At 38.6% G+C, this 18,694-nt stretch overlaps 1 protein-coding gene across 1 annotated transcript in view; it reads left to right on the forward strand.

The window, feature by feature from the left end:
• The first annotated feature begins 1,957 nt into the window (after positions 1–1,957).
• LOC141292755 (stromelysin-3-like) overlaps positions 1,958–18,694 on the forward strand; it is a 29,185-nt gene continuing 12,448 nt past the window's right edge. The window contains exons 1-2 of the mRNA XM_073824798.1: positions 1,958–2,155; positions 14,101–14,396. Coding sequence (XP_073680899.1) covers positions 2,051–2,155; positions 14,101–14,396 — 401 coding nt within the window. The 5' untranslated portion in view covers positions 1,958–2,050. The remainder of the gene's footprint in view (positions 2,156–14,100; positions 14,397–18,694) is intronic.

Consider the following 18,694-nt stretch of genomic DNA (forward strand, 5'->3'; position numbering starts at 1 on the left):
TAACCAGAGGCATCTGAGAAATGTGTCTTCTCATTGTCAGGTGCTTTTAGGTCAGGTGGATAAATCAAGCGTGCCACTTTCTGAGCGGTGCCAAATCCAGAACACAGCCTTTGTTTCAACCTCAAAAAAGTCTGTCTGTATTTCACGCAGGAAAACCTTGCATTGTGCCTTTCCTGTTTCTCTTATAGTTGAACCAAAAATGAAAATTTGCTGATAATTTACTCTCGCTCAGGCCATCCAGATGAATTTGTTTCTTCATCAGAACAGATTTTGAGAAATTCAGCACTTGTATCACTTGCTCACCAGTGGATCCTCTGTAGTGAATGGGTGCCATCAGAATGAGAGTTCACACAGTTCATAAAAACATCTCAATAATCCACAATTAATTCACACTCCAGTCAGTTAATATCTTGTGAAGCAAAAAGCTGTGTTTGCAATAAACAAATTCATTATTAAGACTCGAAACTGTTGCTTTGTCGCTAAATATACACTCTTAAAAATAAAGGTGCTTCAGAAGATTCTTCAAGCGATGCCATAGAAGAACCATTTTTGGATCCACAAAGAACCATTCAGTCAAAGGTTCTTTAAAGAACCATCTCTTGCTTACCTTTTTATAATCTGAAGAACCTTATTTGCCACAAAGAACCTTTTGTGAAACAGAAAGGTTCTTCAGATGTTAAAGGTTCTTTATGGAATCATTAAGACAAAAAAGTTCTTCTATGGCATCGTGAAGCACCTTTATTTTTAAGAGTGTATGTTCTTTGTCCATAATATAGCATTCTACAGTGAAAAGGTTGTTTTTTCTGAATCAGGAGATAAATGTGCACAGATCAAGCACTGTTTACATGTGAAAACGGTGCAAAACAATTTCCAAACAAATATTTAGGTGGATTTTGATGTGAGAAGAAAACAGAAGATGTTATTACAGACTTATATTTTGGCCAGAATCAACCATTTAAAATCATAAAACACCACAATGATGGATTTGTTTATTTCAAACACACAGCTTTTCACTTCACAAGATGTTAGCTGATGATTTAAGTCATGTTGTGGACTATTGTGATGTGTTTTTTTAGCTGTTTGAACTCTCATTCTGACAGCACCCATTCACTGCAGAGGATCCAAGTAAACAAGTGATGCACTAATATGGAATTCAAAATCCAAATCTGTTTTGATGAAGAAACTTCTATTCAGGACTCGCATCTTGGATTTATATATATCCACCTTATTTTTCCCGTTAGAGCAGGCACGACCATTTGTAAATTGAATTTGTCTGGCTTCCGGTGTCATCCCTGTCCAGCTATTTTTAGCTGTACAAAACAGCTGGTTTTGCAGCTTGATATTGCAAACTGGTGTGTCTTACTATATTATTTTATGTATTATCTTAATTATGAACACACTAATTTGTTGTGCAAACAGTTTTACCGTTTACTGCACTGTTATTCTTCTGGTCATTTTTCCACTGTGGCTAATGAACCGGAAGTCTCCCACATTACCAGAAAACGGCTTACCACCATGTTGAAAAAGTAGGTGAATATTAACTTATTTGTAAATTAATTAAAAGCTTTAGTACTTTTAAAATTAGTAGATTAATATCGCCTAATATGCAAAAGAACAGGATTAAATGTAACAGGTGCACTAAACGCGTCGTCAATAGAGCGACTGACAAAATGTCAACAACATATCATTACCTCATCAATTCTTCTACAGGACAGTTACTATCTAAACTTCTCCTACTAACCCACATCACTGAAAACCAATCCTGCTCTCTACCCACCGTCGCCCCTCTAGCGACGGAGCGCGCCAGAGGAATGGATGGCTGGATCACGTGATTGCCGGTGAACTTGCCACTCCAGCCCCTGAAAGAAAAGTGTAATTTGAAGAAAAGAGAACAAAGAAATCAGAGAGTATAAAATCCCTCGGCTAGTCTGCACTTGGTCAGAGTAAAGCTCGACAGACAGGCGCGCACTCTCTCTCCCCGCCTTCCCTCACGCTCGTATAGTAAATACCCGGCGCGCAGGTGGTGCTTGCGGCTCTGAATCCGATCAGGATGATGCGATCTCCACAGCTTCTCGCTGCTGTCTTATACTGCGTAGTGTGCATTCATTCTCTACCGGTACCAGACGGAAACAGCCACAGGTACAAACCTGCAGCGGTAAGTGAATTTAAAAACATTTTACGCAACTAAAAATACATTTAAAACAAAGATGGGAAATATTTTAGACTTATTTTGTTAAGCAAATGCGCACACAAATAATGTAAACTAGTTATTTCAAATATTAACATATAAGCCTCTCACTGTCTGATATAGGACTATAAAATATAAAAAACATTAACAGGCTATGAATTTCAAATTTGCATGCAACTTGCAGTATTTATTGCTACCAATTCGTTGCCGTTCACCTGTTACACAGGCATCTACACAAGATATGCTACTAGAATAAACAAAACGCATGTATATAATGAAACAAATACCTAATGACCAGCAGAGAGATCATTTACAGGTGCATCAGTGAAGTGCGTACAACTGTAGATAATTTAGGCTTTATATTTAAGATTTGTTTGTTTTGAAAGCCGCTTAGTGTAGTTCACGTTCAGTATGTTTGCAGTTGTTTCAGGGGTGGGACATAATGTAGAAGGTTTTTTTTTTTTTTCAGGTATGTTGTTAAGTGAGTGAGTTATTGACGATGTATGAAAAGGCAACTGTATTGCTGCCTAGTAAGTAAACGGCAGTGTTTTGATGGTGCAGTTTCGGTTTCAAACAGACTTCCAAAAGCACAGTAACATACTTTTTAATGGTCTAAAACAAATTCTGGTCAACCTCAGCGATGTCTAATCAAATAATTAGTGAAACATTGCACATTTCTGTATCCGTTTTTTTCTTTAATGCGAAAGAAAGCCTATGGGTGAGACTTCCGGTTCATTACCAGCGCTATAAATAACTAGAAGAATAACATCGTGCAGTAAACAGTAAAACTGTTTGCACTACAAGCCAGTGTGTTCGTAATTAAGACAATACATTAAAATAATATGGTTAGACTACAATTTGCAATATCAAGCAGCAACTCCAGCTGTTTTGTACAGCTAAAATAGCTAGACCAGAAGCCAAAACCACTGGAACGGAGAAAACGGAATACAAATGGAATAACGGGTTGAGAAAAATATTGAAAATTAGCATTCAAAATTTAACCTTCCACAGTGTTTTTACTAGAATATCAACCATGTTAATGTTGCCTTCAAAAACAACCAGATGAAGGCATTTTGGTAGACGGGATGAATTATTATCATGTCTTTCAATCCATATAGCTCAATGTTATTCTGTTAAATCCACCCAGCTCTTTATGTTGAATTGGTTTCAACTTCCTGCTGATCTTCGAAGAACTAAAATCTGGCTGTAACTTCATTCTGCACAAAGAAAAAGAAGGCTTGTAGGGCTTAGAGGAAGTGGACAAAGAAGGACTACAGATGGCTGTTGTAACCTAGTTGGCAAAGATCCATACAGAGATTTTGCCAGGGAAAATATCAGGCTAAAAACATGTATCTGTAAATAAAAGAGCTGACATGAGTAGTTGTAACAGGGTAGAGAACAACTAAACACTACAAAGTCTTTGTCTACTTTTAGAATGTTGAATAGCCATAGGCACACAAAGCATTACCACAAGATGACAATGAAACATTGCATGCTGTTAAAGCATCTGGCTATAAAGAGGAGCTTAATTTTATTGTATGTTTGCCTTGACCCACTTTGCCAATCAAACAGGAATGGCACCTGGGATCAAACCAGCTCCAGACGTTTTTAAAGACGAACTGTGTACACGTTTGAATGTAGGGAGGCAGCTCTGATGCGGAGCATGTGCTGTCAATTTGTTCTTGAATGTTGACAAAGCCAGAGCAGGAGATTATGCAGGCAGGGGCAAGTCATCTGGCACGCTGAGCAGGATAACAAACCCTGTGTTTGCTGACAGAGGGGAAAATGGAAGGATCCAGATAGCTACCACTGCATTTGTTGACCCCCCTGAGAAAAGAAAAGCTGATGTCCTTCTTTAAGGCATTGTTCACGCATCACAAGCTCCAAGATTACTGCCAAAACATAAAACAGCTCAGTCAACACTCTAACTGAACATGACTAATGTGCAATACAGGGTTGGGCAAAACTTTTAATAATCTATCTATCTATATGTCTATCTATCTATCTGTGCTCCCATCTATTCATTCATCCATTCATCCACCCAACCATCCAATCCTTCTATCTACTGTTCTATGCATCTATCTATCTATCTATCTATCTATCTATCTATCTATCTATCTATCTATCTATCTATCTATCTATCTATCTATCTATCTATCTATCTATCTATCTATCTATATATCCATCTATCTATCATCTATCTATCTATCTATCTATCTATCTATCTATCTATCTATCTATCTATCTATCTATCTATCTATCTATCTATATATCCATCTATCTATCTATCTATCTATCTATCTATCTATCTATCTATCTATCTATCTATCTATCTATCTATCTATCTATCTATCTATCTATCTATCTATCTATATATCCATCTATCTATCTATCCATCTATCCATCTATCCATCCATCTATCCATCCATCCATCCATCCATCCATCCATCTATTAATCTGCCATTCTGTCTTTCTATCCATTCATCCATCCATCTATCTACTGTTCTATGCATCTATCTCTCTGTCATTCTTTCCATCCATACATCCATCTACTGTTCTGTCTATCCATCATTAATACATCCATCTATCTACTATTCTATGCATCTATTTATTTATCTATCTATCTATCCATCCATCCGTCTATTTACTGTTCTGTATCCATCATCCACCCACCTATCATCCATCCATCCATCTATCCATCACTTTATCTACTGTTCTGTCTGTCCATCATCCACCCATCCATCCATCCATCCATCTACTGTTCTGTGTCCATCCATCATCCATCCATCCATCCATCCATCCATCTATCCATCCATCATTCAGTGCATCTACCTATCCATCAATCCACCCTTCTGTACCTCTATCTTTCTTTCCATTCATCTACCAATCCATCCATCCATCCATCCATCCATCCATCCCTCTATTAACTGTTCTGTCTATCTATCATCCACACATCCATTCATCCATCCATTCATCCGTCTATCTACTTTTCTGCCTATCCATCATCCATCCATCCATCATTCAATGCATCTACCTAGCCATCTATCTAACCTTCTGTATGTCTATCTTTCTTTCCATCTATCAATCCATCCATCATTCTTTCATCCATCCATCTATTTATTGTTCTGTCTATCCATCATCCATCCATCATTATATGCATCTACCTATCATCTATCCACCCTTCTGTACATCTTTCTTTCCATCATCCATCCATCCATCATTCAATGCATCTACTTAGCCATCTATCTAACCTTCTGTATGTCTGTCTTTCTTTCCATCTATCATTTATCATTCATCATTCTTTCATCCATCCATCTATTTATTGTTCTGTCTATCCATCATCCACCCATCCATTCATCATCCATCCATTCATCCGTCTATCTACTTTTCTGTCTATCCATCATCCATCCATCCATCATTATATGCATCTACCTATCCATCTATCCACCCTTCTTTTTTCCATCTATCCATCCATGCATCCATTTATTTACTGTTCTGTCTATCCATCATCCACCCATCCATCTATAATTTTATGCATCTACCTATCCATCTATCTACCCTTCTGTACATCTTTCTTTCCATCATCCATCCATCCATTCAAACATACGTCTATCTACTGTTCTGTCCATCCATCATCCACCCATTCATTCATCCTTCTATGCATATCCATCTTTTTACTGTCCTTCCCTTCTGTATGTCTATCTTTCTTTCCATCTATCAATCCATCCATCTATCATTTATCATCAATCATTCTTTCATCCATCCATCTATTTATTGTTCTGTCTATCCATCATCTACCCATCCATTCATCATTCCTTCATCCATCCATTTATTGTTCTGTCTATCTATCATCCATCCATCATTATATGCATCTACCTATCCATCTATTTACCCTTTGTTATGTCTATCTTTCCTTCCATCTATCCATCCATCCATCCATCCATCCATCCATCTATTTACTGTTCTGTTTATCCATCATCCACCCATCCATCCATAATTGTATGCATCTACCTATCCATCTATCTACCCTTCTGTACATCTTTCTTTCTATCATCCATTCATGCGTCTATCTACTGTTCTGTATCCATCCATCATCCACCCATCCATCCATCTTTCTATGCATCTACATATCTATTTACTGTTCTACCCTTCTATACATCTATCTTTCTTTCCATCCATCCATCCATCCATCTACTGTTCTATGTGTGTATCCATCATTCATCCATCATTCTATGCATGTATCTATCCATCTGTCTACCATTCTATATATCCATCTGTCTGTCAGCCTGTCTTTCAATTTTAGTAGACTTTTTAATGCATTCTGTTTGTAAATTTTGGGAGGAGGAAAGGAACAGATCTTCATGCCCATTCTAAGCACCCTTGTTAATCAGCACCAATTATTCAGTTTTGGTTATGCTTATGACCCAATGTCAACATATGAAAGAAAAGGATACACAAGCTTAGAGGTGGTAGAGCATATAAGGTCAGGGTTAGTTGCACCGCACCACCTGTGGAGCCGTTTGGTTTAGGTTTCTTGCCTGTAGGCACAAATGAGAGCATGACTGACACCAGAAACCCTGACGTACCTGGTTCTGATTCAAACCACCATTTTTCCAGTCACCTGACCTTTAGATCTAAAAACTCTCGACAGCTGTTTCCTATCTCAACAGAAATTAGGAGACAAAAGAACTTGCTCTTGAAATACCTTTATTCCAAGTTCATTGTTGTTCCTGGCAATGCATCAAACGTTACAGTGCATGTGACTTTCATAGTGATATTCGCTAGTTGTCACCTCTTTCCCTTTAAGCTGGAACAAGTGGGAACTATTAAAAGATTCAAATCAGTAGTATTTTGATTCTCTAGACCTTGGATGCACTGCACACTTTCTACATGAACATCCTCCATCAACATCATTTTCCCACTAAACAATCTTCCTTTCAGTGTAATCACTTGTGTATACAACCCCAAAGCATGCAGATCTCTGGAGGTTTTCGCGGGTAAATATTTACCCTAGTCCGATTTCCTCTGGCATGTTCATTCATTATCTCTAGTTGTGGCCTACTTTAATGTGCCAGAAAATGTCTATGTAACAGACTGGAATTTCTTGTTTGTAATTTTTCTCTCGACAAAGGCATGCTTCAGAGAGACAATGAGACCCATGCAGCCAGGATGTTTGGATCAGAGTTGTACTAGAAATAAAAAAAGCCAAGCCAGAAAAGCAGGATGGTAGGAAGTGCTCTTGGCTGTATTTCTATGGCTTGCTGAGTCAGTAGTAAACAGTCATCCAAATGTAGAAAGTCATTTTGGAAACGCATGATGCTTCTCTCTTGATGCCGACTGTGCCGATGAATGTAAGCGATCTGACATCATCCGGATGCCCCAGAGAGAAAGATTTGGCTGCCAACAAAGAGGTTATCCTCAGAAACCCTATGGAGATGGCATGATGCCAGGCACTCCAACACTTTCCAAATCTTCTTCTTGCACAGACATGTCAGTTCTTTTCTTCTGGATTTCCCCCAAAGGCTTCTCACTGGCTCAGGGTCTCTGTTTTGTTTCAGCATAACATACTGTATCATGTTTTTACCCACTGACCTATTGACCTATATGCACATGCTTTAAAAAAAGTAGTTTGTTTTTGTATTTCTTCCATTCCAATTCCATCCGTTTATATTCCCAAATGTTGTAGATTTGATATTATAAATGTAGGTGTTAAAACAAATAGTTCTTCTGTATTGTTCAGAACATGGCAGATCTTCCCGCAGGCACAAATGCCTGATGTCTGAATGGTTAAGGTAAAATAATTCCCAGTTGTTTTTGTTTCTCAGCTGATGAGAGTCATATATCTGTCAGGAAGATATCATAAAAACGTCAAAAATTTGCACAAGATGAGGTTTGGAAAGAGAGACTTTTGTTTTATATGGAACATGTGTGGAGACGTTCCAATGGGTTTCTGAATGGACTTCCATTTTTACATGTTTCACTACATGCAGGTGGATGCTGTAAAATACGCCTAGGCTTGAGGAATGTCTGGTTAAGAAAAGGTTCTTTGATTTGGGCTTTTGTTAAAATGAGACATGTGCCTGTTGAGGTAAAGGTTGTTGCTAACTAACATTACAAGCAAACATTTCTTAGCACAGTCCCACACCCCATGTCATCCAAGATGTTCACGTCTTTCTTTCTTCAGCTGAAAAGAAATTAAACTTTTGTGGAAAACATTCCAGGATTTTTCTCCATATAGTGAACTTCAATGGAAGCCAACGGTTTGAAGGTCCAAACTGCAGTTTCAATGCAGCTTTAAAGGGTTCCACACAATCCCAGCTGAGCAATAAGGGTCTTGTCTAGTGAAATTATTGACCTTTTCCAAAAAAAAAAAAAAAATTATACACCTTTTAACCACACTTAACTTGCACTAGCTCCGCGACTTCACAAATGACGTAATCACATTGGAAAGATCACACGTGGTTTGTTCTTCGTGTGTGTACCTTAGTTCAAAAATGTAGGGTATGGTGAAAAAACTCCATCTCATTTTCTCCTTCAGCTTCAAAATCATCCGACATTGTTGTTTTACCTTTTTTTGTAAAGGGCGTTTGACTTTCTTTGTATGTTCGCTTTGTAAACACTGGGTCGGTGCTTCTGCCTATGTCACATGTGACCTTTCCAACATGACTACGTATTGTGCGAAGTCGAACTAGTGCAAGACAAGAATTTGTGGTTAAAAAGTATACAATCCAATCCAATCATTTCACTATAGATAAAATCCTTATTTCTCGGCTGGGATCGTGAAAATTGAAACTACAATTTGGACCTTCAAACCGTTGATCCCATTCCACTATATGGAGAAAAATTCTGGAATGTTTTCTTCAAAAACTTAATTTCTTTTCGACTGATGAAAGAAAGACATGAACATCTTGGATGACATGGGGGTGAGCAAATCAACAGAAAATTTTTATTCTGTAAGTGAAAGGTACAGTTCACCCAATATTTTTTGCCCCATTAGAAGTATTTTTTGTCCCATCCTTTTGTGTTCTACATCCTTATGTAGTTCCAGTTCTAACTGTTGATGAGTAAATAACTACAGAAAAGCAACAGGTTTCAGTTTAATTTAGTTCAGAGGTTGTGTTCACACTTGTTCGGTTCGGTTAATTTGGTCCGGACCAAAAAGTAAAATTATACATTTGATCCTGGTCCGTTTAGTGTTCACACTGGCATTTTTGACAGCGAAACTAAAGATACCGAAACTAAAGGCATAGTGATACATTCACAACCTGATTGGTTGGATTGAATTACGTATATTTCGTGACGGAACTCACCGAATACTCCAAACAAAAGAAAAAGGTGCGTTCGAATTAAAGCGGCGACATCAAAGTACCCAATCACTGAATGGTCTGCTCATCGCTCCTTTAAGTCGAGCACATGCAATGCCGTCTGCTGAACTAAGCGTGCTAATTGTTAAATGTATATGATTTCATTTTCACCACCTGCAAATTTACAAAGAGCTCATAAAAGGCACTTCACCGCCTCGTTGCTCTACGTTTGCCCTCTGCTCATATTGTTGTGGATACACCGCTTGTTCCCTTCGTGAAATTATGTCGCATCGCGTTGCATCTTTTCACTACTTACTTTTTTTGTTAGTTTAGAAGCTTTTGGTCCATGTTGCATTCATATATCATCTTTTTAGTGGTATTGGTCCGCTTGTTTGGTGCACACCAGGGTCAGCAGCGTTCACACTTACTCAAACAAACGGCACTTTTAGAGCAATCGCACCAGGGTTTGTTTTAACCGAACCAAACATGACAATTGTGAACACACCCCTAGAGTCATCACAATTATGGAGCAGCATTTCACAGAATCTTCACAGGATAGATTCATAGTTATGTTGTTTGTTTAGAAAATAATGATCGTTTGGCTGTTTCTTTCGAGACTTGGCTTATAGCACTTTCAGCTGCTAATATGCACTTACGTACTATTACATCAGCAACCTGAGCCGTCTTGTTTGCACTTGGCACCTCCACCTCTTATAAAATACTGACTGCATATTCTGAAATGTGGTTGCAAAAGTGGGTCACATAAGTCTATGATTTTTTTTAATGTGCACTTTTAATCTACACTTTATGTCAGAAGTTTGGGGTGATTTTCAATTCATCAACGAATCCTAGAAACAAAGTATGACGGTTTCCACAAAAAATATTAGGCAGTACAGCTGTTTTCAACTTTGATGATTATAATAAAATATGTTTCTCGAGCACCAAATCATCATATTAGAATGATTTCTGAAGAATCGTGTGACACTGAAGACTGGAGTAATCATGCAGAATAATATTACTGTTTTTACTATATTTTTGATTAAGTAACTGCAGCCTTGGTGAGCATAAAGAGACTTTTTTCAAAAAAGTTACACAAATTAAACTCAAAACTATTATTTTATAGGAATTGTGTGGTTGGTTATACAGAATTGATCTATTAAACATTTTAGAAGAGGAAAAAACATAGGCTGTCTACTAAGTTTTGGTTTGAAATGGGAGTATGTGTGTTTACTTTGGCCCAAGGGGTCTGTTTTGTTGATTTAGGCTTTAACCTTTAACCCTTGACTCCCGTTGAACCTGAGACACCCGGGTGTTTTTCTTCCACCTCCGTCGGTCCCTAAGTAGACTCGAGGCCAGTTTGTCATCGCTGAGAGGTTCCACCGCTCTACAATAAACAATCTTGACTGTTGTACAAAACACCTGCCTGTCTCCAGGTTGTTTAGAGACTCCTTAAATTACATGCTTTCAACATGTATGACGGCTCAGCCCATGGAAAGTCCATGCGCACTCAGCAGATTTGAGAGAAACAAACTGAGAGCAGATAAAGCGCAGTGAATTCTTCACTTCTATCTGTGGAATTTGTGCAGTTCCTTATTGCCGGGGGTGTGGGGTCATGTTTTAGCAACGCTATCAAGTTCACATGTCAGTGGATTTTCACTAAGGTACTACGTCTTGACTTGCCCAAAAATATTTGGATGTTTTTCCTTTTATTTGTTAGAATTTGTATTGAGTTACACAGTCTCATAACTAGATCCTACACAACAAGTTTTAATAACTAATTTGTCTGTCCACACTGAATGTGAAGCTGTTTGTGTAGCCAATCAGATGATATTTGATGTTTCCTGCAGGGAAGACATATTTTTGTAGGCCAAAACCCAGAAACAAGTTAGCATTTTAGCACTTAGGTTTATAGCCGTTAACCTTTTACGTCTGGCGACTGCATTTAGGCTTGTGAAGATTATTATGTACAAAACATAAAAATCATACAGAGGGTTTAGACTTACATCAGGATTTGGTCAGTTACCCTTATGCACAGCCATATTGGAGATACTCGGATGTAAAAAACAGCATGGATTGCATGGTTAATGGACTACTAAATATGTTGTTCTGCTAAACAAACAAACAAATTTTGACAAACTAAAGTTAATACGTGGTAAAGATACGTATGAGCAGTATTAATTAAGATATTATACTAATATTTCTCCTACCTGACCAGAAACGATAAGAACAAACACGAATGTTGTCAAGATTCTTGCCCTGAAAATCATGGTTCAGTTTGGCCAACCACAAAGCGTTTTGTTCCTCAGACAGTTTTTTGCACTCTTCTCCTTGATTTGTTAAAATGTTTGGCAGTCTACAGTACTCCACATGTTTTTTTCTGGTCCAAACCGATTAGTACAGCCCAAAACATGACAATAATTGACCATTTTTAGCAGCAATATCAGCAAAATATGCGAGTTTCTTTCAGGTCAGTGGCACTGTTTATGTTCAGTGCCGCCAAAATTGCCAATTGATGTCGCACCGTGAAAACCCGTGAAAAATACTTTTGTTGGTCACAGTGCTTGTTTTTCACGAAACTTGATTTTTAACCAATTCGATTTTTAAGTGGGGAGATTGACAAAATGTCCTTTCCTGTCCTTGGCTTGAGCAAAAGACATGATTAAAAAAGCGTATATTTCACGCGTTCGCAGAAATCGCATCATTCATGGCACAAATTTGCGTCTTTGCATTGACTTTGTATGTAAACTACTCCCGCTAATAAATAAATTAGCTTTTGGTGTGCTAATATTCTGATTGCGTTATTACACTAGATTAATTGTGGGATGTTTTTCGTGTCACTCATGCAAATAAAATCATCACGTTATGCTTTCCTGATACAACCGGATGTGTCAAACCAGACGTGTCATAAGTTCTTCACTGATTGGCTTGTGTAACAACTCGTCATGTGAATTTTAACTTGTGGAAGACTTGCGGAAGACAATATATTGCATATTTGTTGCAATTGCATCATTCGTGAGATTCCTCTCACTCATCTTTTGTTGTGATGACACACAGTTGATTGACATGAGTGCCTCACACAGTCGAACTCTTATCACCATTGTGTCGACTCAGGTGCAGGGGAAGACGATAATGTCTCCAACTGAGCAATTGAGGTGTTCTGTTGTTGGATGTAATAATGAACATAGCAGTCCTCATTTACTCCCGACATCTGAGCCACTGAAGACGCAGAGGATTAATGTTACTTTCATTTTTGAAAGGAAAGTGCCAATCCCGATCAACATATGCGTCTATGTTCGTGCAAATCATTCATGATGCAGCTTCACCCACAGCAGAAGTGAGTATAAGGGTTTTTTATGCATATTTGCAAATGACCTTTTTTAATAATGTGCTAGTAAGCAAGTTTCGCAGCTAAATGCAGCTAAATGCGCTAAAGTAAACATTAAGGCTCATCATCCAATGGCAGAGAGTGGAGGGGAAAGCAAAGCTCATTAGCATTTAAAGAAACAGAATAGCTTGCTCTAAAAAGTAGTTTTTTACACTACCATTGAGATATTTTAACCAAAGTATGTTATAGACTTCTTATTAAGAACCTAAAGAATCATATCAACTTGTGGAAAATGGGCATCCGATGAGCCCTTTAAGTAATGCTTTCATCCATTTTCTGATGCAATCAGATGTGTCAAACTAGACGTGTCAATAAGTTCTTTGCTGATTGGCTTGCGCGACGACACGGCATGCAAATCTTTCACTCAAGCTGAAAATTTTTAACTGAAGTCCATTTGTCTCTTTGCATTGACTTTGTATGTAATCTACTCCTGCAAATAATTCAATTCACTTTTGGTGTGCACACACCATTTGTCACTCTAAAGCCCCTTGCATTAGTCTATCATACATCTTCATCATAGTTGGTCCTACCTGCTTTCAAAGATAAAGTAACACTTAAAACAAGTGGCTTTTTTTTCTTTTCAGACTTCCTGCTTTATATTTCTAAATGTTTTATGGTTGTCTAAATATAGCTTGCGCTTAAATTACAGCTTTTAAAAGACTCCCTATGGCTACGAGAGGCGGAAGGATTTATAAAAGCATTTAAAAGAAATAGTTCACCCCATACCACCCCTGGCCTCTTAACCAAGCACAAATTAGAGAGAAAGAAGGAGGTATAGAGAAGGAAAAAGGGCGAGAAAGAGGTTTCTAAACCTGCACAGCTGGAGTAGAGAAACGCAGTGAGGTTCGGGGAGGGAGAGAAATTGGGGCAATCTGACTTTCCCCTCCAGGCAACTAACCTCCCAGTCCATTAACAGAACCATTTCCTTGAAATTTGGGTGAGGAAATTGACTGTGATAATTCTTCTTGCAAATTATCAGTGACGCAAGGCCAACTGTTGCACAACTATAATTTCACTAATTTCATTCCCGATTTAGACTTGTTTGCACCTTCACTTTATTGTTTGTCCAGCCAGAATACCCTAGCAATGATCTAGAAACCGTCTAGAATCCAGTGTTATTTCTGTATTATTTGTAGCATTCAAATAACTAACTAATCACATCTAAATTAAGGTGTTTCTGGTCAAGTGTACATTTAATTGACATCTCATGTCTGTATTGACAGGAGTGGCCTGAAAAGACCCATCACCATGGCCTAAAAAAGAGAGGCCGATTTCATCACATTCAGGATACCAGGGAAGACTCTAGCAATAAAAGAGCGCATTCACACTCAACTCTTCCCAAGAATGACACTGAGTTCTGGAACAGACCTCGCTGTGGAGTCCCAGACTACCCCTCACAGAAGGAAGGGAGCGTCTTTAATTACTCAACCCACAAAGGAGGCTTGCTTGGGGGCCGTCATCGCCGAAAGCGCTTTGATTTGTTTGGAGGACGCTGGGACAAAACAGACCTCACGTACAAGTAAGACTTTCACAGATAGCGGTTGCGGTTGTACTGTATCTAATCACTTTGATGCATTGCCAAGGTACTATTTTGAGCCTTACACAACAAAGGCCACACGGAGGCAACAATATAGCTTATTTTTGGTCTCCTAGCTCCCAGTCAACACACATTTGACTGAATCTATACATTAAAGGTTTTTCCTTATTATAGAGTGTGTTCAAATGAGACATTTGCAGTTCTTCTTCCTGCTTCTATCTCAGAAATACGCTATTTCCCAGCCCACACAGGAAATACTTCTGTTTCTTTCTTTATCTTCTCACATTTCTTGTAGCTGTTATCGCTTCTAAAGAAGACCACACACTCTTTCCACTATTACACCCACTTAATTAGAAGCAGTAAACTGTCTCAGACCTGGGACTGTGTGGCTCCAGAACACAGCAAGAAATATGTATCAAGCCCCCTTTGAATTGAAACAGTAAATCATTTTCCTAAACACACACACAGGCGCTTCTTCAAGTCGACCTGAATTTCATTGGTTTTTAGAGAGATCCAAAATGAAAATTATGTCATTATACCTACCCTGGTCATTCCAAACTTGTACAACTTTCTTTATTCTGTATAAAAGAACATACACAGAACATACAAGAACTTACACAGTTTTGAAATGACATGAGAGTGAATAAATTAGACAGAATTTTCATTTTTCAGTGAACTATCCTATCAAGAAGCCTTTGATTGACATGATGACCTTACTATTGTTGTTGTCTGCTCACCACTTCATGTTTTGACTGATTTGTCTCATACATCTTTGTCAAAGACGGTTCCCACCGGACATAAGACTCTCTGTAATCAGAGTCAGTGAGGTTGTGACCCGACCAGGAGAAGATGTTACATATCAGAGCACTCATGTGTGTTATGGGCGCGGAGCCCAAATGGATCTAGTTTTCTCTTCAGTGCTCAGCGGGGAGTAAGATGAGGATCCAGACAAAGAAAACCAGCCGTACAACCACTGATTAAAACTCTCCCTTGATTTATGGTCCCTCCCATAAAATATTACTGCCTATAAATCTCCCATGGTTCTCCATCTGAATCAAGCCACATTGCTGTAGGGCAGAACCAGTCTTTGTGTCTGCATACTGTAAAGACGGAAGTCAAAACGAATCTGCAAAATGTTAATTATTTTACCAAAATAAGAGGGATCATACAAAATGCATGTTGTTTTTTATTTAGTACTGAACTGAATAAGATATTCCACATAAAATAAGTTTACATATAGTCCACAAGAGAAACTGCCTGCTGTTCTTTAGAAAAAGCTTTTAGGTCTCACAAATTCTTTGTTTTTGTTTTTTTAGCATTTTTGTGTATTTGAACCCTTTCCAACAATGACTATATGATTTTGAGATGCATGCTTTTCACACTGAGAACAACTATGGGACTCGTATGCAATTATTACAAAAGGTTCAAATGCTCACTGTCTCATTTGAATCTTTAGAAGGGCAGTACTAAATGAAAAAAAAAATTATATTTAGGCAAAATTAGAAAAAATGTACACATTATCATTCTGTTTAAAAGTTTACACCCCTGGATCTTAATGCATTGATTTTCCTTCTGAAGCATCAGTGAGCATTTGAACCTTCTGTAATAGTTGCATATGAGTCCCTCAATTGTCCTTAGTGTGAAAAGATGGATCTCAAAATCATACAGTCATTGTTGCTAAGGGTTCAAATCAGAGCCGGCCCAAGGCATAAACGAACTAAGCGGCTGCTAAGGGCCACGACTGCCCCCAACTTTGAATGTTAAAGTGCAAATTAACACCTGACTACTCCTGTGGGTTTGCTACTGTTACAATTAAAGATCATAGCAAGGGTAAAAACACTGGTGTGATGTAAGCAACACAACTACAAGAAAATAAAATGTATATTGGGTGTGTTAAGATTTATATTGTGCGAATAATAAAGGATTGACAATAATTAGTCATATTGGTGGCACAGAGGGACCCCCAAATAAAATTCTGCTTAGGACCCCCTGAAGGCTTGGGCCGGCCCTGGTTCAAATATTCAAAAATGCTGAAAAACCAAAGAATTTGTGGGACCTGAAGGATTTTTTCTGAAGAACAGGGGGCTAGGTGCTTACTAGGTGCTAGGTTTGTATACAAGGTGCTGCCTCATCAGAATCTGATGTCCAGACAGCAAAAAATGCACATAGTTTATCCCTAGCAAACCCCAGTCAGCAGCATTCAAATGCTGTGCCACTATGACTTATCGTGACTCACGTCTCTGAAGGTTATTTATGGGCTATAACACCTCGCTGTCCTCTGTAATTTATCCCCTCGCTTAATGACGGACTGTACATGTGCAAAATGAACTCAAAAACACTAAACCCACCATTCCTACCCCCACCATACTGTCAGTTCAGTTACTTTAATGAGTCTGCATAAACCGTAAGTAAATGTGTGTTTTTCATGCCGCATGTGTGGAGTGGATTGCGGTCTAAAGTCGTTTTGTATGCTTAATGTCAAGTGTGTGAGCATACCTTCAGTGGAACTTGATGAATGACACCTGAGTACAAAGTTCATCCATTAAAAGTCACCACTGGACCAGATGGTTAGAAGTTACTGCTGAAAAGTAGTGGGGAAAAAACATTTAGAGAAAAGAAGCCACTTGCTAGGATGCCTAAATATATTTTATTTTAAACTTCAAAAGTTTGGGGTTGAAAACCTTTTTTTAATGTTTGATAGAGATCTAAAGAAGAAATTAAGGTTTTAGAGGAAAATATTGCAGGATTTTTCTCCATTCAGTGGACTTCAGTGGGGATCAGCAGGTTGAAGGTCAAACTGCAGTTTTAGTGCAGCTTCAAAGGGCTCTACATGATCCCAGTGGAATAAGAGTCTTATCTAGTGGATTGATCTGTAATTTTCAGAAAACTTTTTAACCACCAATGCTCGTCTTGCACTAGCTTTGGACCTTCAACTTGTTGATTCTCATTAAAGTCCACTATATGGAGAAAAACCCTGGAATGTTTTCCTCAAAAACCTTAAAGGAACACTCCACTTTTTTTGGAAATAGGCTCATTCTCCAACTCCCCCCGAGTTAATAAGTTGATTTTTACCGTTTTGAAATCCATTCAGCCGTTCTCCTGTTCTGGCGATATCACTTTTAGCATAGCTTAGCATAAATCATTGAATCCTATTAGACCAGTAGCATCGCGTTCAAAAATGACCAATGAGTTTCGATATTTGTCCTATTTAAAACTTGCCTCTTCTGTAGTTCTATCGTGTACTAAGACCAGCGGAAATGTAAAGCTGCGGTTTTCTAGGCCGATAAGATTAGGAACTACACTCCCATTCCGGCGTAATAGTCAAGGAAGTTTGCTGCCGTAACATGACCGAAGCAGGCGCATTAATATCACAAAGCGCCTGAAATTAGATCCCAGCTAGGTAACTTCCAATGTGACCGGTGCTAAGTTTGTGTAATTCCGGTTGTTGCAGCTGGTAAATTGTTAGTGGCTGGATTTACCTGTGTGTGATTAGCTATGGTTATGTGCATTGTAAGGCTGTACTATGCACTACCATGTTTCATAGAATTCCCACGAAAAAAAAGCAATTCCGACTAATGAATCAATGGCTGGCTGCTCTGAACATGGATCTCAAAACACTGTTAGCAACGATCAAGAAATGGCGTGTTTGCTCCGAGGATTTTGAACCAGATGACTATTTGGATAGTTTTACCGGTACTACAGCACGGCGTCTAAAGGACACGGCGATCCCAACAATCTTCAAACTAACGTTACAGACAGGACAACGAGGAGCATCGCCCATGGCTGTAAGTGTAACATGATGTTGTTGGCTAACGTTACCTGTGAAATGCAACCCCTGACGACTAGGTTTGGGCGAACAGTTGGCCTAGTATTTGCTATGACCAAATTCCATGTATGATTGCAAAAGAAAGTTATTGCGAACAGTCGGTGGTGTTTAAAGTCAGTTTTGAGTAAAAGTGTTCATCATGAATATAAGCCTAAAATGCAAACTGACAGTATGCATTTAAAATCTTTATATTATATATTGTAGTGGTTGCAGGAATAACTTACTCTTGCGACAGCTGGCCATTAGGTCCACTCGGCGTGTGACGTTTTTTCTAGTTTATTTGATCAAACCGGAAAAAAAGTCTACTACTGCAGGATGCACCATTGCATCCAAGTCCTCGGATGTTGCGACATGCCACTTCCTCATCAGGTAGATCCACCGTTGCCATCGATGGCAATACCTGGTCCCACTCGCGACAACACAGGCACTCACTTTCAGTTGGCATGGGCTGGCA

The sequence above is a fragment of the Garra rufa genome, chromosome 19 (genome assembly GCF_049309525.1).
Source record: "Garra rufa chromosome 19, GarRuf1.0, whole genome shotgun sequence".
NCBI classification, from domain to species: Eukaryota; Metazoa; Chordata; class Actinopteri; order Cypriniformes; family Cyprinidae; genus Garra; species Garra rufa.